This window comes from Solanum verrucosum, unplaced genomic scaffold (assembly GCF_900185275.1).
Source record: "Solanum verrucosum unplaced genomic scaffold, falcon-dt-bn FXZP01000217.1, whole genome shotgun sequence".
Classification (NCBI taxonomy): Eukaryota; Viridiplantae; Streptophyta; class Magnoliopsida; order Solanales; family Solanaceae; genus Solanum; species Solanum verrucosum.
In genome coordinates, this window is record NW_026020032.1 from 122,776 (window position 1) to 146,396 (window position 23,621).

At 32.6% G+C, this 23,621-nt stretch overlaps 1 protein-coding gene and 1 pseudogene across 1 annotated transcript; both read left to right on the forward strand.

Moving 5' to 3' along the window:
* The first annotated feature begins 7,870 nt into the window (after positions 1-7,870).
* Positions 7,871-19,189, forward strand: LOC125821496 (probable RNA-dependent RNA polymerase 1). The gene is made up of 5 exons (XM_049500916.1): positions 7,871-8,020; positions 9,424-9,996; positions 11,692-13,556; positions 14,201-14,351; positions 18,178-19,189. The coding sequence occupies exons 2-5, from the start codon at positions 9,490-9,492 to the stop codon at positions 18,997-18,999; spliced, it is 3,345 nt and encodes a 1,114-aa protein (XP_049356873.1). The 5' UTR covers positions 7,871-8,020; positions 9,424-9,489; the 3' UTR covers positions 19,000-19,189.
* A 1,553-nt stretch (positions 19,190-20,742) lies between these two features.
* LOC125821418 (F-box/kelch-repeat protein At3g23880-like) lies at positions 20,743-23,120 on the forward strand (annotated as a pseudogene).
* Positions 23,121-23,621: the final 501 nt, after the last annotated feature.

Sequence of the window (23,621 nt, forward strand, 5' to 3'; positions counted from 1 at the left end):
ACATCACAAATGTTATGGTATGTTTTATTATGAACTACCGAAAGGGTATAAGAAGAAAATAATTGGACATAAAATTGTCATTAATTATGTATCTCTGCATGCCATATATTAAATAAAAAGGAAGGAGATACTAATCACAAAAGTAAATCAAGAAACAAGTTTTGCTTGTAATAATTTTGACCATGACAATAATGATATAAATTTCTTCTTGAAAGAGATGTTTACCACACAAACAATGTTGTGAAATATGTTGTAGTATCCAATGTTAATTGTGAGCTTTGGTGAGCTAATGTGCTACTACCCAAAGAAATAAATTGTTCATGATATTGAAATTGTAGTAAGTCTCGAAAGAAACTTCTTAAGTTTCAAAGAAATAGTCAAAGAAAAAAAATATTGAGACTACAAAATATGAAAAAATTTAAGATCTTCATACTACTACAATCAAAGTGGCCGTTATAAATATTTACGTGAAAGATTACCCATATTTGCATATTGTTTGTGGTAACTAAGTATGTGCATGATGATGGAATCACATGCAAAATAAACTAAAAGTTTAGTGAAATAAATATCAGTTGGCATGGTCGGTTGATGACCATCCCGGTTCAAATATGATACGAAAATAAATGAGAAATCATGTGGTTTTATATATGGAAGAAATAATAAATTCTTCAAGAATTCTCTTGTGTTGTTTGTTCGCATGATAAAATTATCATTGCACCAACAAATGTTGAGATTGTATCTCTAGAAATTTTGAAATGTATAAAAAGGTGAATATGAGCCCGTTCACCTGCCATGTGGACCATTTACTATTATATAGATGCATCTATGTTATGGTCGCATGTGCTTTACTATCAACTTGCAATTTGATTTTTGCAAAGGTTGTTTGCTCGAATTGATAAATCAAGAGCACATTTCAAATTATAAAACTATATTGATAATGTTGGTATATATCCAAGTGGTTTAAGCATAAATTATATGCCTCCAATTATAGCTAAACCATTGGTTATGAGAATAAAACTCTCAAAAGAAATTTGGTATAAGATGTGTTATTTAAAGTGTAGCAACACTTGTACGTATCAAACCAACAAGATTCTCCTATCACAATTGGTTCAAGGTCAGGAACCAAATAATTCTCATCTAAAAATTTAAATGTGCGGTATATTATTCCGTTGCTCCACCATTACGCAATGCACAAAGATGAGTCCCCAAATAAGGTTGGGTGAATGTTAGATTCTCTAACATTAGGGGGAGATAAACAACTGGAAAATAAGTTATACATAATGAATTATATGATACTTGTTGAAGAGATAATTTAAGTCAATTGTCCGACGCATTCGATGACCCTATGTTATAATCCAGTTATGAATGCTCCATTGAAAAGTCCTTGAAGGACATACTTTATGGCACGCCTGAAGCGTGATAAATTAATCGATTCGAAAGATAAAACTTCTTGAAGAAGAAAAGGAGCAAATGATCAAGATGGTCATAATAATGAGGCAAGTGCTTTAGAAAGAGCACCATGACATAACACTTTATAAAACCTTGACAAATGTTCAGGTACCTGTAAATGATGAAAAATAAAGTGAGCTTGGTAAGTTATGTCACATTAGAATCGATATCAAATAACCGTCGACGATATCTTGAATATAATGTAGCGCTCAAAATTATAAATGGTGATGAGGATCTTGAAATTAAATCTGTCGAGAGTTGATAGTTAAATGATTGGCCAAAAGAAAATACAATCCAAGTATTTTTCTATTCACTTAGTTGATTTTGGACTTATTTTGTCCATATACCAAGCTATAATGTCAATGGGGTACAAATGAATTATTGTGCGATAAGCAAAATCGTAAAATATAAAGTACGGATTGTACATTGAAAAATAAAGATTTTTCGCACAAGTCCTGACATTATTGTATGGAGATGTATACTCCCCAAGGTGGATGCAATGAGGTTCTTTCCGTCTAACAATATATGAAAAACTTGAATACACATGATGAATGATTATCATGTCTAGCTAGACAGAAAATATTATATGAAAATCCTTGAAGGTTTTAAAAGGTTATAAAGCGATTCCATTGAATAGTACCCTAATAGTTGTAAGATCGCATATTATAAAGATTAATTTTTTTATCTCATTAAAATGGTTAGAAAGTACCATGTCATAGTGCAATTGGTGCACTTATGTATCCATCTATAATTATTCATGGTAAATGTTTTTATTACTATGCATGCAAAATATAACATCACTCTTATTGGTGGAGATATTAGAGTGAATCAAATATCAATATAAATTATTTATTCTGATCAACTGTGTCAAGATTTATTGATCGTAAAATTGCAGGAAATATGAAGTGTGACCTCATGAAAGTTATATATTTTCATTTGGAAATACTTTCATTCCACAAGACGGTCAATTTTACTAAAAGTGTTTGTCAGTGCTCGATTGTTGCTGCTAACAAATTGAACGAGCAATTTGTCTACGTCGACAAGATCACGGATTGAGTGTTTTTCAAAAATATATTTGGTTGAGATCAATAAACATACCCAGAGAATGTGTGATTGTCCTTCGAAAAGAGATATTCCAACAACATTATATGAAGACAATGCCTCGTATGCTCAACTAAGAGGAGGATACATCAAAGAAGACTGAGCAAAATATATTTAATCAAAGTTTTTCTTCTTTTTATTCATGATCTTTAAAAGAATGGTGTAGCCGATGTTTTACACTTCGTATTCACCAAGGCATAATCAACTTCAACCTTTGAGAAGTTGAGATATAAAATTGGAATGTGTCATCTTCGATTTGCTAAGTGTTGTTTTAATCCAGGGGAGTATAATACGCGCTGCACTCTTTTTCCCTTAGCCGAGGTTTTGTCCCACTGGATTTTCCTAGTAAGGTTTTTAATGAGACAATTATCAATGCGTATTACAACTTACAAGATATGTGTACTCTTTTTCCTTCACTAAGATTTTTCTCATTGGATTTTTCCTAGTAATGTTTTAACGAGGCACACTATTTATTAATGAACTCCCAAAGAGCGTTGTGAAAATATTACGAACAATCATGTATAATTGTTCTTTTACTAGATTTTCCTTTCATGGACATCCAAGAGAGAGTGTTTGTAAATAAATTATGTAATGTATGTCCATGGCCCACATGGCCCATATGCACTGTAGCAAGCTTTGCTCTCCAAGTTACTAAATGCCTATACAAGGCCTACACTATATATGAAATGACATACCAAAATATTGAAAAAAAAAGTTTTTATTGTTCTTTGTTCTTCCTCTTTTTTTTTTTGTTTTCACTTTTTACCATTTGATTTTAATATTCTGCTTTTATTTTATAACAACTCTTACTTTTTTTTATTTTTCACAATACTAACAACATATGGTATTGAAAAGTGACTTGAGAATATATCAATACTTAAATAAGAAAGTCTAAAGAAAAAAAAAAAACTAAAGCATCTTTAGTAGAAGAATAAAACATTAAAAAATAATAATAATCAAAGCCTGCTCTACTAGGAATCTACCAATTACATAGGCATCCATTCAAATTGCCTTAATTGGTGGGACTGTTCCGTTATTCTAATTTATACTCCTTCTGTCTCATTTAATACGAGTTAGTTTAACTTGACACAAAATTTAAGAAAAAAAGAAAAACTTTTAAAACTTGTGATCTAAAATAAACGATAGATATTAGTGTGATTATAAATCAATTCATTAAGGTAAAATAGACATTTTAGTTAAATTATTACTTAATATAAAAATGTGTCATTCTTTTTATGATGAAATAAAAAAAAAATCATATAAACTAGAACAGAGACTATATATTATTGAAAGCAACTGAATGCAACTTTTATCTTTTAAATTTTTAATAATGATAGCAACGAACATTAATGAGAAGAAAGTAGGAAAAAGTAAAAAATACCAATCATCATTAATCTCATTTTTATAATAAATAAAGCAGAAACCTAAAGAAGAAGAAATTAGTAGAAAAAATAATGATAGGATGTATGTGCAAAAAAGGATGTGAAGAGGTTTGAAAAACTTAGAGAACTTTAATTTATATAGTTATGACTAATGGGTATATTTAACAATTTAATCTTCAGTATTTTTTAACATAATTAGTAATAAAAAAACTTAGAATGTTCTTAATTAGTAGATGAACCATCAATATTTAAATAACAGTCAAAAACTAATCACTCCCCTTTAAATGTACAAAATATAAAGGTAACTGTTTAATTTGTAAATTAATGCAATCACAAAAAAAATTAAAAAATTATTTATTAAGATTATGAGTATAATTCTTTTTGTTTACTTTGTTCTGTTTTTTTTTTTTTGCTAGTAATCTATTTTTCAAACGAGGTAATTTGGGCCTCCTGCAATATATTTCATTGCCAGGAACGTCAAATAATATCATATTATATATATATCATTATATACTAATATTTATTAACTATATTATAAGAACGGAACTTTCAAAGCTAAAGTGAAAGACAAAAATAACCCTATAAAATTAAGTGACCATAATACCCTTCTATCAATCTGTATCTCTTTGCTTCTTTAATTATATTTCCTCCATCCTTATTTACTTGTCAAATATTTCCTAATTTGATGTTCATTTTTAGTTGTCATTTTTGATCAATCAAGAAAGAACAATATATTTTTTCCTATTATATCCTCAATTAATTAACATTGAGTTAATATCTTTGAAAAATGTATAGTAGTAAATATATTTGAGATCCTAACAATTAATTGAGGTAAAATGAAAAACTCACTATACCAATTAATATTTTCTTAATAGATACTTCAAATTAAAATTTGACAAGTAAAATGGAACTGAGGGAGTAAGAAATTTGAAGAGTTAGCATTGAATAATTAAATGTAGACTAATAATTGATTAAATTAATAAATGCATTGGAGCTTAAGAATCCATAGGAGAGTACTATATAAATAATGTTCTAATTTTACTTTGGCAAGCATGTGATAAAGTTTTTTTTTCCTTCAAAAAAGGCATGATAAAAATTGACTTCCTTCAAAGTCTTTGGCAGAAAAATTGATGATATTATTTGTGTATTTGGAGGGTTTTTCAAATAATATATTGCTTGCAAATTACACACACAACTGGTAAGTATTTTCTTATTCTTTATAACAAATTCTTTTAGTTATTCTATTTCAACATTTGATATTCCTTATTAATGATGAAAATATAGCTAATCCTGATTAAGGAAATTGATTTAATGGTTAACAGTCTTTGCTGAGCTTTGTTAATTAGTATGATTGAATTATAAGAAATCCAAAAGAATACTTTAATAAGAAAATGATTTTTGAGTTTTATTTTTGTCATAATATAACAACTAACATAAATTGTAGAAGTCTAAAAGATATGGAAAATGGCACAAATATAGAAAAAGAATAAATACCAATCATCCATTTAGGTAAAGTGTATTTGTGTATATATAGATTGTTATTTATCTTTTTCCTGTTTTTATACCATTTTTTATCATATATCTTTTATAATATGCTATTATGTGTTTATTTATTTTGAATTATTTTTTGTTGTTGTAAAATCATTACTTGAATTTACACATCTCCTTAATAATGAACTTTTCTTATTGAATCATGACATTTTTTACAAAAGAAATAAAAATACTAGTATTAAAAATTAAATAATAATTTAATTTATGTATGATATTATCTCCTATCAAATTTAAAAATATTTGTCTTATATGTATATTGCCCCAAAACATAATAAACAGAAACAAAAAGAATTTAAAAAGAAGCAATATAATGATTCATTAAAACGCGTCCCATATTAGACATTTGGCCATACTAAAAAGTTATACTATTTGAAAAAGAAAGTTTGTACTATTTGAAAAAATAATATATCTGAAAGTTGAAATTATATTTAGACATGTTTTTTGTTTTGATATTAAAATTGTTTTTCAAACATACAACTCAATAGCAACAATTTATGCAAATGTAATTTTACGAGAGGAGATGTGGATGCAATCTAATTTTATGTTGTGAATATAGAAATATTGTTACAAATAAATTATCGATTCAAATAAAACATACCAAAACCAATCAAAAAATAAAATACTTGAAGAGACCATGTAACAGATATTTATATAAACAATAGCAACCAGAAATAATATTGATAAATTAAGATACTAAAAACAACAAGCCAAACAACAATAGTAAAATGAAAGAATATGATAATACTAGAGTTACTGATACCAAACACTAAAGGGATTTTTGTCATATGTTCTAATTTTGGTAGACAAAATTATTTGATATCTATTGTTAGTAGCAAGTGGTAGATATCTCATGAAATTAATTGAGGTGCGTAAAAGTTAATTTGAACCTCCGTTAACTTTCTATCCTAAGAACATGAATTTCATCTTCAAGAATATTAATATTTTAAAATATTTTTTTGGAAAAAAGAAAAAGAAAAAATATGATGGGGACTGTAGTGTTAGATGACTTAATTGATTGGTTGTCTTACGTAAGTCTCAATACATCAGCAAACATTCAAACAAATCAAAAAATTTTACTCGTATACATATTACATGGCAGACAATACTTTGTATGAGATCCTCTCAGGTTTTGCCAAGTGGAGTTTGGGTCCCACTTATAGAAAATGTGCTAAAGCTTCATTTCTCTCTTTTTCCTATTCCGTATCTTCTTCTCCTTTTTATTTTTCTTTTCGTTTCTTCATAAAATTTTATTATTTTTCTTATTAAATATATTTATTCATCAAACTTCAAAACTTGATTGCTTTGGTCGTGATTTAGTTTGGATCATTTTTTATCAAACGAAAATAAATTTAATTAATTTGATTTTTCAAATGTTATAGTCAAGTCAAATTAATTAAGTCGATTTTTCATCACTTTAATTTTTAAAATTTTTTCTTGCTATTTGGTTTTTGTGGACTTCTCGAAAATATACAATAAAATAAAATTTTGGTAAGGTATATATATGATCCTTCAAAAAAAAAAAATATTATGCATTATCTAAGAATTTAATCATTTCTAAGAAATATGATAAATTATTTCCAACGATTTTACTATTTTCTTACAAAAATTAAAGATTTAACGACGATATATTAGGATGTCTTGTTCATAATTGATTTAAATAAAAATAATCAATTAAATCACGAGTTATTTTAAACATGAAAAAGTACTCTCGGCATTATCAAAAAAATAAAATAAATTAAACTATAAAGTAAATGCAAAGAGTTTGATTATTATAAAGAGAAACACATGAATACTAACAAAGAGAACAAAAAAAATATTTCTAATATTTTTTTTTAATTTTAAAGAAGGATATATATATATAAATCATTACGGACCATTTATTAATAAAATAATAGGATGAAAAAATTTATCCTAAAAAATCAATGTTTGATCTTTTATAAACGAACACAAAAATTAAATTATTATTCTAAAATTAAAACACAAAATTTTATGATTTTTTATTTTTAATTTCACTATCTTCAATTTCTTTAATCTTATTGAAAAACAATTTTTTTTTTCTCATCACATTCACTTTAAGTTTTCCTTAAATAAATGATATAATGATAAAATAACAAAACATTGTGGTCAAATCTTTAAAAAACGTACAGACTACAAAGGAGGAATTTTTTTTGTAGAAGAGAAAGTTTAAAATGAATGAGAAAAGTAAGAAGATGAAAGTAAATGAAATGGATAAAGTATGGATCCCATATTGTACAGCAGTCAAATAAATTTTTTCAAACAAATCCCAATTTTTTTTCAATTGAATCATTGTACGAAAAAAAAGCCAAGAATTATTGTACCCTGTTCAATTTTATACTTGTAAAAAACTTTGAAAGCAAAAGCAACCAATTAGAGTGATAAAGAAATATTCTTTACTTAGTTCACTAGGGATTGACTCATCACTCCCCCCCTCCCCTCAAGTCTTCGTGTGTTGTGTAAATAAATTTGATTGTGCTTCAGTTTCTGGCACTACTACTGGGTAGTTTTATTTTTGCATAGTAAGTCTCTCTTTCAAAGACCCATGTTAAATTTTGCTTTGATTCAGTTTATTTTGTGTTGTTTATGTGTTTGGGGCTGTTGGGTAACTGTTTTCTTGGTTTGTGTGTTTTGTTGTTGTTTAAAGTTTGAATCTTTTTCATGGTTTTGTGAGTCTGACTGAATATATATATATGATCATGGGTGGTGAAATTTCTGTAAGATTCTTGATGGAAAGAATGTTTTAACTAATGTTTCTAGTATGCTGTTTGTTGATCATTGGCTAAGAAGAAGCAGAAGGAAAAGTTAGCTTTAAAGAAGAAAAAAGAACAGACTTTGTCATCTTTGCAAAAAGCTGTATAAAAGAGAGTGTAAAACCACTAGATATGGCTTGAGGTAGTAGTAGTTTGCTAGACTGGAGAAGGTCAAAAAACCCCATTTAGCTAGATGATTGACTTAAATTGGGGTTGAGTTAGGTTCAAGTGTTGTATCTTTTCATGGTATCAGACTATTTGGGGTCCGTGTAAGCTCTTGTTGGGCTTGGACATGTACGGGGTGTTAGAGTGGGTCCCACATTGGTTAGGAATGGGTTGATGGTCATATCTTACCTGGTATTAGAGTTAGGTTCATCCTGTTTGGGCTCCCGGTGAATGCTCCTGTTGGCTTGGGCGTGAAGGGGTGTTAGAGTGGGTCCCACATCGGTTGGGGAATGGATTGGTGGTCGGTTTGTATGGACTTGGACAATCTTTTCCTTATGAGTTAAATCTTTTGGGGTTGAGTTAGGCCTGAGTGTCGTATCTTTATAGGCCAAAAATCTCAAATATGTACATCAATAAGGTTGATTTCCCTTTTGATTCGTTTTCTTCTCTTCTGTGTTGTCCTGTGACCTATAGATTACACATCAACAGGCATAGTAAATGTAGTGGCTCATTCGCTAAACACTTCACAACTACATTAACATCTTGCTGTATTTAGTAGTCAAAAAACCTACATTTTTCATGTCTCACAAGTCTGGAAAATGTATCAAATAGGTGTCTAGTAGGTTGCTTATTTCTTTTTATTGGTAGTCCTAGTTTTGCATAACTTTGTGGAGTTTAGTTTTCAGCACATTAGGCTGAGTTTGCTTTTAGATATCCTTCTTATGGAGCAGTTTAGTTGCTTACATGTTCGATGGGTATGAAGCTCTGGGTTGTCCTCTAGTGAAGGTATGGCAAGAACACAAAAGATCAATAGTTCAATGCTCTTGCTTTTGGGTTCAGTGTGAAATAGAAGGATGCAGCTAAATTTGAAATGCATAGCATTTAGGATTCTCTTTTACCTAGTAACTTTTGGCTCTTCTTTTACCTAGTATAGTAACACTTTTACCTTAATCTTGTTATCTTTGTTTCTTTACAAGTATTCTTATTTGTGTTACACATGTATGTAGACTTCAGGAGGTATTCCAGTTGGTGATTAGCATTTGAAAGTCGAACTGCACTTGGAATTTGGCTACATGGGAAAGACAATTCAGGTTTACGGATTCCCTTATCTTCTGTCTGCAGAAGTGGTCAAGTCATTCTTAGAAAAACATACAGGATATGGAACTGTATGTGCATTGGAGGTTAAACAGTCCAAAGGAGGATCTAGAGCATTTGCCAAAGTTCAATTTGTCGACAACATTAGTGCTGACAAAATCATCAATTTGGCTAGTAAGAGGCTGTATTTTGGCTCTTCTTATTTGAAGGCTTGGGAAATGAAAACTGATATTGTCCATCTGCGGGCGTATGTGGATCACATGGATGGCATAACTTTGAATTTCGGATGTCAGATATCAGATGACAAGTTTGCAGTGTTGGGAAGTACAGAAGTTTCAATTAAATTTGGCATTGGATTGAAGAAATTTTTTTTCTTTTTATCTAGTGGTTCAGCTGATTATAAACTTCAGCTTTCATATGAAAATATATGGCAGGTTGTGCTCCATCGTCCATATGGTCAAAATGCTCAGTTTCTCCTCATACAGGTTTTTCAATTATTCCAAACCTTTAGCTATTGTTTTCATCCTTCTCCCTGTGCTCGGTCTTTGTGAATATTGTGATTATTTGATTATTGGTTGAATGGTACACAATTTTCATGTATTGGGTCTCTTACCGCTTGTTGATCCACTTCTTTTGAAGCAAAATCATTTCTGCTAACATATATTTATTTGTTGACTTATGAACCATATGGAAGGGGTTGAAATCCTATTTATGAGAATTTTGACAATAAATTCCATTTCTAGAAACTGAACATGCATGAAGGCTTGAACCGACATTAAACTGGAAACTTATTTGCTACTGATCATGAAGTAAAGAAGCTTTAGAAAATACAAAGTACAAGTTCATAAGCATTAATAGCGGTTAGGCCCTCCTCAATATTGTTCTGCTTGAAGTCTTTTAAGGTTGGATGCTTGTGCGTTTATAAGCACTGCTATGTGGATAACCTAGCATCCTGTCCAAAATCCTAACTAACATGCCAGATTGCCATATTCTCAGCCTATCTTTTGATCTGTCGACATCCTTTTCTTTTTATAAAGATATCTGTTAACATCCTTAAAGATGAGTGTTCGAAATTCTTAACCTCTTTCATGAATATTTGCGCTAGAACTTTTTTTATATAGTAGAATACCATGAAATGGTACTGTCAACATCCAGAATTCTTGAAGAACATGTCTTTCATTTTTTTTGTGCACATGTTTCCATCAAAGTATAAAATGTTGATTTTCTATCTTCTTTTTTTTGGGTAAAGTAATTAAATTGTGTTGATTTTCTGTTAATATGCGCTCCTATTATAAATTTAGAAATTACTATTACTAATGTTACTAGTGTCAAAAAAAATAATTTAGAAATTACTATTACTACTATTAATAAGGGAGAGTCAGAGGAGCTTCTTGTCGTCCTGTCTACCGACCAAACGTATAATTTTGGAATTTTCCCTTTGAGTTCGCTATTTTTGTATTGCACTTCACAACAGCCGCAATAGATTCCAAATGGGAGAATTATAATAGGCTGTGCATTCAGACAAAATCATGTGCTTTTATTTTATCTGTTTAGCTTGGGAGGGTGTTTTCTGTACTTCTGTATTCGTTGTCCTTTCTCATTGGTGGATACAGATGGTTTACTGTAGCTTCTTATCTAAAATTTTTGATGTGCTGACTGTTTTATCCTCTTTAGTTTGCAGTACTCGTAACTTAGTTGCACTGAGGAATTGCCACATAGTTTTAGCTGCATCAAGACACAGAATGCTGTAACCTTATATTGATTGATGAATCATAAATGAGAGCAGTCACTGCTCATAACCGTATAAAAGGCATACTAAAACTCTATTAAAAAAAATGTGTTAGTAAAGATGTTAAACTTGGGCCTGTGCTCTACACAGGCTTGGTACCACTGGTTAATTAAATAAACCAAGCTTCTAACTTGCATATTATATAAGTTAACAAATATATGTCCACAATTTTCAATTTTTTCAATACTTGTGACTTGTCTGCTCGTGATCTTTTAAGTTAAAGAACGTGAAAGCAACTTTTCTACTGTGTTTGCAGAATTTCCTCATGAGAATGGTTGCATCAGTTAATATATCGCTTCATATAATTGAATTCTGGTTAGATCAGTAGTCTACTTTGCTGATTTATGATAAGATTCAGTATTGACTTATTCATTCTATTTCTATGATTTAGTTATTTGGTGCTCCTCGGATCTATAAGAGACTTGAAAACTCCTGTTATAGCTTCTTTAAGGAAACTCCTGATGATCAGTGGGTGAGGACGACAGATTTCGCTCCATCTTGGATAGGGCTGTCTTCTAGCTTATGTTTGCAGTTCCGTAGGGGTGTTCATCTTCCAAATTTCCAGGAAAATTTTTTTCACTATACAGAACGTGAAAACAATATTACTTTACAGACTGGTTTCACCTTTTTCGTCTCTCAAAAATCGGCTCTGGTTCCCAATGTCCAGCCTCCGGAAGGAATTGCAATTCCCTACAAGATATTGTTCAAAATTAGTTCTTTGGTACAGCATGGATGCATTCCTGGGCCAGCATTAGATGTCTACTTTTTCCGATTAGTTGATCCTCAAAGGAGGAATGTTGCATGCATTGAGCAAGCCTTAGAGAAACTGTACTATTTGAAGGAGTGCTGTTATGATCCAGTGAGGTGGCTCACTGAGCAGTATGATGGGTATCTCAAGGGTAGACAACCTCCAAAATCTCCGTCCATCACTTTAGATGATGGGTTGGTGTATGTAAGAAGGGTCCTAGTAACACCATGCAAAGTTTATTTTTGTGGTCCAGAGGTTAATGTTTCCAATCGGGTTCTCCGCAATTATTCTGAAGACATAGATAACTTTCTTCGTGTTTCTTTTGTTGATGAGGAGTGGGAGAAACTGTATTCTACAGACTTATTACCAAAAGCAAGTACTGGAAATGGTATCAGGACAAACATCTATGAGAGGATCCTATCAACTCTGCGGAAAGGCTTTGTAATTGGTGATAAAAAATTTGAATTTCTTGCATTTTCATCGAGCCAGTTGCGGGATAATTCAGTGTGGATGTTTGCATCAAGACCTGGCCTTACTGCAAATGATATAAGAACTTGGATGGGTGATTTTTCGCAGATCAAGAATGTGGCAAAATATGCTGCGAGACTTGGTCAATCTTTTGGTTCCTCCAAAGAGACTTTGAGTGTTCTTAGGCATGAGATTGAAGTTATTCCTGACGTAAAGGTTCATGGAACCAGCTATGTCTTTTCTGATGGAATTGGTAAAATATCTGCTGACTTTGCTCGTAGAGTTGCCTCAAAATGTGGCCTTCAATATACACCATCTGCTTTTCAGATTCGTTATGGTGGATATAAAGGTGTTGTGGCTGTTGATCCATATTCATCAATGAAGTTGTCTTTGAGAAAGAGCATGTCGAAATATGAATCAGACAATAATAAGTTAGATGTCCTTGGGTGGAGCAAATATCAGCCTTGTTATCTTAATCGTCAACTGGTTACTCTCTTGTCTACACTTGGAGTGAAAGATGATGTTCTCGAACAGAAGCAAAAGGAAGCTGTAGATCAGCTTGATGCTATCTTGCATGATTCTTTGAAGGCACAGGAGGCTTTGGAATTGATGTCTCCTGGAGAGAACACTAATATTCTCAAGGCAATGCTAAATTGTGGTTATATGCCTGATGCTGAGCCCTTTCTTTCAATGATGCTGCAAACCTTCCGCGCATCGAAGTTGCTCGATTTGCGGACTAGATCAAGAATATTTATTCCAAATGGAAGAGCAATGATGGGATGTTTGGATGAATCCAGAACCTTGGAATATGGTCAGGTGTTTGTTCAGTTTACTGGTGCTGGACATAGAGAATTTTCTGAGGATTTACATCCATTTAATAACAGCAGATCCACCAACTGTAATTTCATTCTCAAGGGAAATGTGGTTGTTGCAAAAAATCCATGCTTGCATCCTGGTGATATTCGTGTTTTAAGGGCTGTAGATGTTCCAGCGCTGCACCACATGGTAGATTGTGTTGTATTCCCCCAGAAAGGAAAAAGGTAAATTTACGTTGGAAACCTATTAACTGTTTACTTACGTGTAATCTTATAGAAGGCTTTACCATTTCTTGCCTGGTCTTACTAATGCTCTAATCCAAATTAGTTTCAAAGATAGTCAAATTGATTCTCGGGAAGCAAAAAGCACCAGAGGGAGTAATTGACTGTCTTAGTTAGTTAGGATTCACTTGTATAATATCCCCTTCTCATGAGATGTAAAGGCATATTGAAATACGAAGAAGTCTTTTCTTCCTTCCCATATTCTACACAAACTTATTGGTGGAAATCATTTTCCTACTGGCTACACAATTATTTCAACTCGAAACTTTGTATAAATGCTCCAGACTAGGTATGTATTTCAACTGCCTCCCTACCTCTGAGGTAGAGGTAAAGTCTGCGTACACTTTACCCTCCTCAGACCCCACTTTGTGGTATCTTACTGAGTATGTTGTTGTTGTATAATTCAGCAGTACTTCATCTATCTGGAATATTCTCAATTTTTGTTCATGGAAGAATTTTCAAGTGTGAACTTTATTAATTGTTCTTTCTAGTAAAAGTGTAAAACTAGCTTCCATCCTTGTTAACTGTTTCTATCTTTATTTCTTTTTCATGGCATTGTTACTTAAGTGTTAAAGCTTTGATGACAGACCTCATCCGAATGAATGTTCTGGGAGTGATTTGGATGGAGATATCTACTTTGTTTGCTGGGATCAAGACATGATTCCGCCAAGGCAAGTCCAGCCGATGGAATATCCTCCAGCACCCAGCATACAGTTGGATCATGATGTCACAATTGAGGTACCACTACAAAAAAACCCCAAATTGCCAACAAATTTTACTAACAACTTAAGTTGGTTAGTATTCTACTAACAAATTACCAACATATTTCTAACCGAATTATATTTTAAAACTTAACAACGAAATTCTAACAGATTACCAACCAAAATCTTACTAACTAAGTATTTTAGTTGGTAAATACGGCGGGAAAAAATGGCGCCAAATTTAGCAACATTCTATCAATGGATTACCAACTGAAATATTACTAACGCACACCTTTTGTTGGTAATATTACCAACGAAGTATATATCGGTTGGTAAATATGACAAAAAAATTGTTTATATAATTTATTAACATATTACCAATGAATTACTAACCAAACATTTACCAACGGCAAGATTGTGTTGCTAAATTTACTAACCAAATATAAATGTATTGGTAAATTAGTAATGAAATGTAATTTGTTGGTAAACTTGCCAACCAATATCCAATTAGTTGGAAATTTTGCCGACGAATAAAGATTGTAGTTAGTAAATTACTAACATCATTATAATAGTTGGTAATATACCAACCGATCATTAATCCATTGGTAAAATTTACCAACATATTAATTATTAGTTGGTAATATTACATATGAATGTTTAGTTAAATAGTAACTATTACCAATTGTGATAAAATTTATCGGTAAATTATTAATTACTAACTTATATTTGAATAGTTGGTAAATTTACCAATTGAAGTTAAATTTTTTGGTAAATCAACGTCTAGTGTTGAGGCTTTCATATTCAGTTTGTGTCGTTAGGCGTTTTAACTTTTAAATTTTAAACAAAACTTGACTTTGGTCAATATTTTATGTAAACGTGCTCAGATTAGAACTTTGTCAGTGTCATTAGTTTCGAAAAGTCATTTTTTATCTAACAGGAAGGTTGGTTCAAGTTTTGAGGCTTCCGTTTTTTGTTTGTGCCGTTAGGTGTTTTAAATCTTATGTTTAGGCCAAAATTTGACTTTGGTCAATATTTTTGTGAACATGCTCAGATGAGAATTCCATCAACGCAATTAACTCCAAAGGTCATTTTCTATCTATTAGGATGGTTGGTTCGGGTTTTGAGGCATTCATTTTTAGTGTGTGCCGTTAGGTGTTTTAAATTATAAATTTTGGCCAAAATTTAACTTCGGTCACAATATTTGATAAACATGCTCAAATAAGAATTTCGTCAGTGCAGTTAGATGCGGAAGGTCATTTTTTATGTAATAAGATAGAGGGTTCGGGTTTTGAGGCTTCCGTTTTTAGTTTGTGCCGTTAAGGCATTTTAACTTTTAAGTTTTGGCCAAAATTTCACTTTAGTCAATATTTTTGGTAATCATGCTCGAATTGAAATTTTGTCACTGCGATTAGCCATATAAGTTCAGTTTTGGTCTCATAGGATGGTTGGTTCGGGTTTTGAGACTTCTATTTTCAGTTTGCGTCGTTAAGCGTTTTAACTTTTGGCTAAAATTTGAATTAGGTCAATTTTTTTGGAAAACATGCTCAAATTTGAATTTCGTCAGCGCGGTTAGCTCTGGAAGGTCATTTTTCGTCTAATAGGATGGTTGGTTTGGATTTTGAGGTTTTCATATTCAGTTTGTACCGTTAGGCGTTTTAACTTTTAACTTTTGGCCAAAATTTGACTTTGCTTAACACTGTCAACTTGTACACTACATACATTTAGAAACACATCATGATATAATGATATGTATCATATTGAGATTAATTTAACTTGTTATCATAGATTTTGCATTGTTTCATTCAAATATGATTTATAAAATTGATATTAATATTTTTGGATTTATATTCGTGCTCTTAGATTTTTAAATGCAATAAATTAATAAATATTTTACTATTGAATAATCATTTAGTTAATAATATTTTGAACATATTGTCAATCAATTAGTAACGTAACATTGAACTTGAATGATATATTACCAACAAACTAACAATCAATTAGTAAATTTATTAGAAAAACAAATAATCATACTAACGTGTTTAAAATTTATTACCAACAAGGGTTGTGGTGGAGTGGTAAGTACTCATTCATCCTTAACTAAGAGGTCTCGGGTTCGATTCCCCTTGGGTACAGAGTCTCCTTTGTTAGGGGGCGTTTTATCCCCCAATGTGGGACTTTGCGGCGTGAATCCGGATTTAGTCGGGCTCCAATGTGGGTACTGGACACCGGATGGAAAACCAGGGGACTTTCCCGGCGTGAATCCGGATTTAGACGGGCTCCAATGTGGGTACTGGACACCGGATGGGAAACCAAAAAAAAAGAAAAAAATGTATTTAAAATTTATTGGTAAATTACCAACATAAATTTTCTATTACTAAAATTGAAAACCAATTACCAATGTATCTTGAAAAGTTTACTATCAACATTTGTTACTATAAAACAGAATCAAATAATAAAGAAAAAAATTGTATTACCAACGGAATCGAATAATAAAGAAAAAAATTTACTAACTCCTTTTCAATTCGTTAGTTAAGGTACTAACGATATACTAACCAAAAATTAGTTGGTGAATTTACCAACGAAAATTTCAGGGCCATATTTCAAAATTTTGTAACATCTTTGGGTGTTTACCAATTGATTTTTGGTTGGTAAGTTTACCAACAAATTAAAATCGGTTGGTAATATTTACCGACAAGCCTTTTAGCAACGGATTAATATAAGTTGGGATTTGGTTGGTAACTCAATTTGCCAACCAATTTGATCAATTTACCAACAAATTTTTTTGTTGGTAATTGGGGTTCCTTTTGTAGTGTACCCTTAGTTTCGAACAACTAGTTTTACTTCCAAAATTATCATGCTTCTGATGCATCACTATGTTCAACCTTTCTTACGGAGAATTGGCATGGTCTTGATATTTTTTTTTCCTTTTAATCTTTTTTTTTTTATCAACGCTTCATATTAGTCCCACTTATTCTATTGCTGAGATTACCTTCTCCAAGACTTTGATTCAGTCGAATCTAGTTTAGTGTATGAGTGTTAGGTGCATCAACTACAGACTGGTTACTGTACTTTTCTATTGCTGAGATCTCCTTCTGCACAGCTTCGTGACTGGATAGGCACATAAAACCAGAACTGCTGACCAGACTTCATTCTTTCACCCCCTTCTTTCTCCTTCTCTAAGATCTTTCTATTAATGAGACAAAAAAGGAAGAGATCAACACGAGTATTGCAGTAAGAGCTGAATGCCTTAATTGTTTATTTTCACTATATTTTCATTATTGTCCAATTTCCTTATTTTGGATGTACAGCTAACAGCATTGCCTTTATGCTGTTTTCTTTGTTTTTTACATCAATAAAATTCTCTACCCATAAAAAAATTAATGAAGGAAAATAAACCCTGAAGATAAACAACTTGTAAGTGACCAAAGCCATAAATAAAAAATTTCTGTTGTGTCAAACCTGAAATAGTTTCTTCTTTCCACTTTCTTATTTACCTTATCAACTGTACATGTGAGATTCATCTTCTAAGTTTATTATTGTCTCGTTCATGAGGGGGATCAATCCTGAGAGTCCCTAAAGTTAGTGGAAGTGTGCTCATTCTTGGTTTTTTTACTTCAAATCGCCGATTTGCATATCAATATGTGCCATAGGAGTTACATCTCTGATGAAAGAGCACTTACACTCTTGAATTTGTAGTAGGGAATGAACTCTTGAAATCATACTTATAAGATGTGTAATGCAATACAAGTACTGAGGAACTCTTTATTATTTTTTGTTTGTTGTGGGGGAGGGGGGATTGGCCAGTATGTGCAACAACAGTGCAAGTACTGAGGAACTCCTTTTCACCTGTCTGCCTACTGCAGGAAGTTGAAGAGTACTTCACCAACTATATTGTGAATGACAGTTTGGGAATCATAGCAAATGCCCATGTCGTATTTGCAGACAGAGAACCTGATATGGCCATGAGTGATCCATGCAAAAAACTTGCTGAGCTCTTTTCAATTGCAGTGGACTTTCCAAAGACTGGTGTTCCTGCTGAAATACCATCTCAGTTGCGCCCTAAAGAATACCCAGACTTCATGGATAAGCCAGACAAGACAACCTATATCTCAGAAAGAGTTATTGGAAAGCTTTTCAGGAAAGTGAAGGACAAAGCACCTCAGGCTAGCTCTATTGCGATCTTCACAAGGGATGTTGCAAGGAGATCATATGATGCTGATTTGGAAGTTGATGGATTTGAAGATTACATTGACGAAGCTTTTGACTACAAAACTGAATATGACAACAAGCTGGGTAATTTAATGGACTACTATGGCATAAAAACGGAGGCTGAAATACTTAGTGGTGGCATCATGAAGGCATCAAAAACTTTTGACCGCAGAAAAGATGCTGAGGCCATTAGTGTTGCTGTGAGGGCCTTGAGGAAGGAAGCAAGGACCTGGTTCAAGAGGCGTAATGATATAGATGATATGTTACCAAAGGCTTCGGCTTGGTACCACGTTACATATCATCCTACATATTGGGGTTGCTACAATCAGGGGTTGAAAAGAGATCATTTCATTAGCTTTCCCTGGTGTGTTTATGACCAGCTAATCCAGATTAAGAAGGAGAAAGCACGTAACAGGCCAGTTCTCAATTTGTCATCTCTCAGGGCTCAGCTGAGTCACAAATTAGTGTTGAAATGAGATTTCAGTCAAGCGTTAAGCTGATATATATATATATATATATAATGTAATAGGGTGTGATCATAAGAAAACTGCTATGCGTTGTTAACAACCTTTTGTATTCAAAACTGCATGAACCTGTAACATATATGCAGTACTCTTAGAAACATCTGTACAGCTAAGTACTAATATGTATGTGATTTGAGTTTTATCTCTCTTCTCAGCATAGTTCATATTATGCTTTTTAGCACTGAGCAGTAGTTCCTGTGTTAGTAAATTTTGACTGATGAATCACAAAGTTAGTCTAATAATTTTGCTAGCTCAGATGGCAGCAACGACATCAATGGTGAAATTTCAGCAATTTGTTTTAACTTGTCCCCGTCCCTTTGTTATCCCTAGTCATAAATAATATTTCAGCATATATAAATACTCGAGTTATTTGCAAATATTGAACTTCAATAGTTAAAATACTAGGGAGACATTCATGTTTGTGCCAACAGGATTTGCTGTGACCCTTCTTAATTCTATCAAAGATCTTTGGGTCAGAAGCAAAATAGACCCTAAACGTACGAGGAGAAGATTACCTGAAGGAAGGTCAGAAGCAAAATAGAGAGAAGGCCCCAAATAGTCCCTTATCTTTGGATTAAGATTTAAAGTCATACTTGAGTTTTTCACATGCAGCACTAATAGTTCCTCATGTTTGCAATATTGGTGTACTTTTGGTCCTCTCCTAAACTTTTGCCTATTTTTTAACATTAATTTTGTTCATAAAAATGTCCCATCCTCTATTTTTTTTATATATTTAGTAGAAATAATAACTCTATGTGAGAGAAGGTGAGAAGAAGAACACATTGTTCTGTTCGGTATAAAAATTACTGCAGCTAAACTAAGAACATTTAAACATATGACATTGCAAGGAAAGAAAAAATTGTACTATTGCACGAAATCGTCGTGATGAACCTCTCGATTTTACCAGCAATACAATTTCTACTAAACAAAACAAGGTGTTTTTCTTCTCACAATCTCTCACATTATTTCTACTAAATATATAAAATGACGATTAAACATTCCATACATAAATTATGAATAAAATCAATGTTAAAAAATAGGCAAAATTTTGAAGGAGGACCAGAAGTGCACTAATATTGCAAACATGAGGAACTATTAATGCCCCATGTGAAAACTCAAGGATGACTTTGAGTCTTAACCCAAAGATGAGGGACTATTTTGGGCCTTTTCTCCAGGAAAATACTTTTTTGGGTAAGTATTTTTCTCCCTCTTCTTTGAAGAAGCATTTCCAACGTATTCGTTGTTTGTGAAATGCTTGCTTCCGTGTTAAGTATGTCATTAACTCTTAAAAAACCAGAATTTTGGTGGTTTTGCTATATACACACACTCACACAAAATTGGTGAAAGGTGTAGTAGACTATATCGACTTATTTCAAAATTTGGATCTATCTCCGATGAAAACTCATCTTTGTACATTTTTGAGCAATTAATAATTCAAACAAATTCTTTTGAAACATGTATATTGTTAAATATTTATTTTTTTAATTAAATATTGGAGTTTGTAGTTCCTTTTATTCATTTCAAATAAATTTGTACAAAACAAGACCAATTCAAAAATTAGATCAGCCCAAAACAATGATTTTTTTAGCCTAGTCCATGAAATGGGACTACCAGCTTCTATATCAAAACCCTAGAAGATAGGGTTTTCAAATTTGAGTTCCTTTTCTTTCTCCCCTTGTTGCCGTTAGGAGCTATATGGTATCCAACCTTCCTCTTCTTTTTGTCGTAGATCATCAACACGTTCCTCTTGTTTGCCATGTTAACCCTCCTTCTCAGCTCGCAGAGGTATGATTTTTTTAGCTTGCTCTTTCCTTCTCTATCTGTTTTCTAACTTCCTCTTTTTCTCTTGGAGATATATAATCTGGTGGAACATTGGATCCCAGAAGTGATTTTGACTTTTGATAGAGGCGTATAGTCTTGTGGTTGAGCTCGCAACTCTGTGGCCTTCTTCTTTCTCTACCTTTTTTTCCCCATTTCTTCCTCTTTGATTTCCTTTATCTAGTTGAAGTATAAGTGGAGACATCAACTTGCTCTTGACCTCTTTCATTGTGGAGTTCCTTCCCAACCTCGGATCTCTAACTCCCCATCCGATCCCAAGACCATCACTTTTTGCTGATGAAATTTTATGTAAGTTGTTGTAGTCTAAACTAGGTAGCTTAATGGCCACACCTATGTAAGCCCTATAATGACAAATCATTTTCTGTAAATATCATAATCGTGAGGTCTGTTGTTGAAAATGATTCTGAAGTAATGTATGCTCATGTCTATAGCTCTTGAAATTTGATCTTTCTTGCCTTGATAGTTATTATTGTAATATTTGACTTATCTGCGTTCAAAATACTTTTGCACTCCACTGATAGCTGCTAAAAATTATGCCACTATCTAATCTTGTATTCACTTGCAAAGGAAGTGACAATTGACTTGGCTCCACTCTCCTAAAGCCCGATCCACTTTGGCAATAATCTTCTATACCTTGCCGCTTTGTCTATATTTTCTTCAATTTCTTCCTCCTCCCTCTCTCTCCTCCTTTGTTTCTCTTCGGCTATGATATCCTCTAAATTAGGATGTTATTGATCCGGTAACCATCTCTTTCCCATATTTGGAAACTGATTTCTCTTCCCCTTCATGTTATTTTCTCCCCCATTACCTTGTTCTTTTCTATAGAATTCAATTCACTCGGGCTAGCAATGTTCTCTCTCTCCTTACTGCTTCCCCCTTTTTATTTTTCGACCTACTCCCCCTTGTCAAGTTGTTTTTGCCCTTAAAACATGTTCTCTATCCATTTTTTTGTATTGGCTTCCCTCCCTTTTTTGTTGCTCTCCTTGCGACTCCCCCCTCTCTTCTTGTTCTTCTTCTTTTTGAATTTCCCCTGATATTTATTCTTTTGTTGTTCCACTATCTTGGGAGATTGATGTGTCTACTCCCTCTCCTTATTTTCTCCCTTTCTCCCCTTCTCTTTTCCCTTCTCTTTTGACTAATTTTTTGGGTATAACTCTGGATGGATGACGTAGCATTCCTCTTCATTATGTCCCTGTATTTCAACCCTACTCCACCGCCTCCTTCTGCTTTGTCAATTCACTATCTGCTCTGTTACTTTCCCACTTGACAAAAAAAGTCAGTGATATTTTTTTTGCTTTTCAGAATTGGATTCAAGTCATTCTACTAAAATTCTTCTCGGGGAATGGTTTCTTCTTCACTCCAATTTCTACAACAAATGATTCCATAATCCCAAAAGAAATCCTTAGAGATATTCACTTAAGGTTTCCCACCAAGTCTCACTTGAAATGTACGCTCGTTTCAAAATCATGACATCAACAAATCTCTATCCCTCATTTGGTGAACACACATCTCAAATTAAATACTCATCATAGAGTTCTATTTCCAGGCACCAATGGAAATTTCAAGTTTTGTTCACTCCCTCCTCTGTTTAACAAACAACATGTTACTATTCACATAGATCCTCCAACATTATCAACTTTCGATGTAGGTTCTGCCAATGACTTGATTTGCCTGTGCAATCACTCAGGGGAGACATATATATGGAACTCACCATTAGGAAGTCAAAGGAACTACTTAATTCCACTTGGGGTACTTCTTTCTATTCCAAATATGGTTTTGGATACGACAACTCAGATGACAGTTATAAAGCTCTATCTATCGATTATTGTGGTAATTCTTACCATGATAATGTATCCAACATGAAGATTGTGGTCAACATTTAGAGTTTGAGGACCAATTCGTGGACAACGAATCATGACCAACTTCAGGGCATCTATCTAGTAAATCTTTAGGGCAAATTTGTCAACGAGAAGATTTATTAGATTGCATCTACTAGTCTTCATAATCACAATGTGTGCATCATCATTTCTTTTATGTAGCAAATGAAACATGGGGAAGCTTGGAGTTGCCCATTTTGTGGAGAAGTCAATTCTAATTTCGAAATTGGAGTTGTCGAAAGTGGCCTTCCTGTGATTTATACTTGTTGTCTAGGTGATACTACTTATATCTAGATTTTGAAAGATTGTCCAAAATCCAGACATCAGAAGTTGCATCACCTAGATGACAAGTATTAATCAGGGAAAGGTCACTTCCCACAACTCCCAATTTGAAATTAGAAATGACTTCTCCACAAATGGGAAGCTCCAAGCTACTCCGTGTCTCGTTTGCTACATCAAAAGAAATGATCTTGCGCACATTGAAATTACAAAAAACTAGTTGATGCAATCCAAAGAAGCTTCCCATTGACATGTTTACCTAGAAAATTTATTAGAAAGATGCCCTAAAGCTGGTCATGGAGTGTTTTCCAAGAATCTGTCCTCAAACTATAAATGTTGATCACATTACTCATGTTGGACAGAAAAAAAAAGGTTGGACTCATCATCATAATAGTCAATAAACAGATCTTTGTAATAATCAAGTGAGTCATCATATATATATATATATACTACCTTAAAAGCATGAACTCCTAAATTGAATGTTAAATTACTATAATACCCCCAATTAAAAAAATTCAATTTATATTATTTAATTATTTGTATTATATTAAATGTAGATATCCTTTCATATTAAAGGGT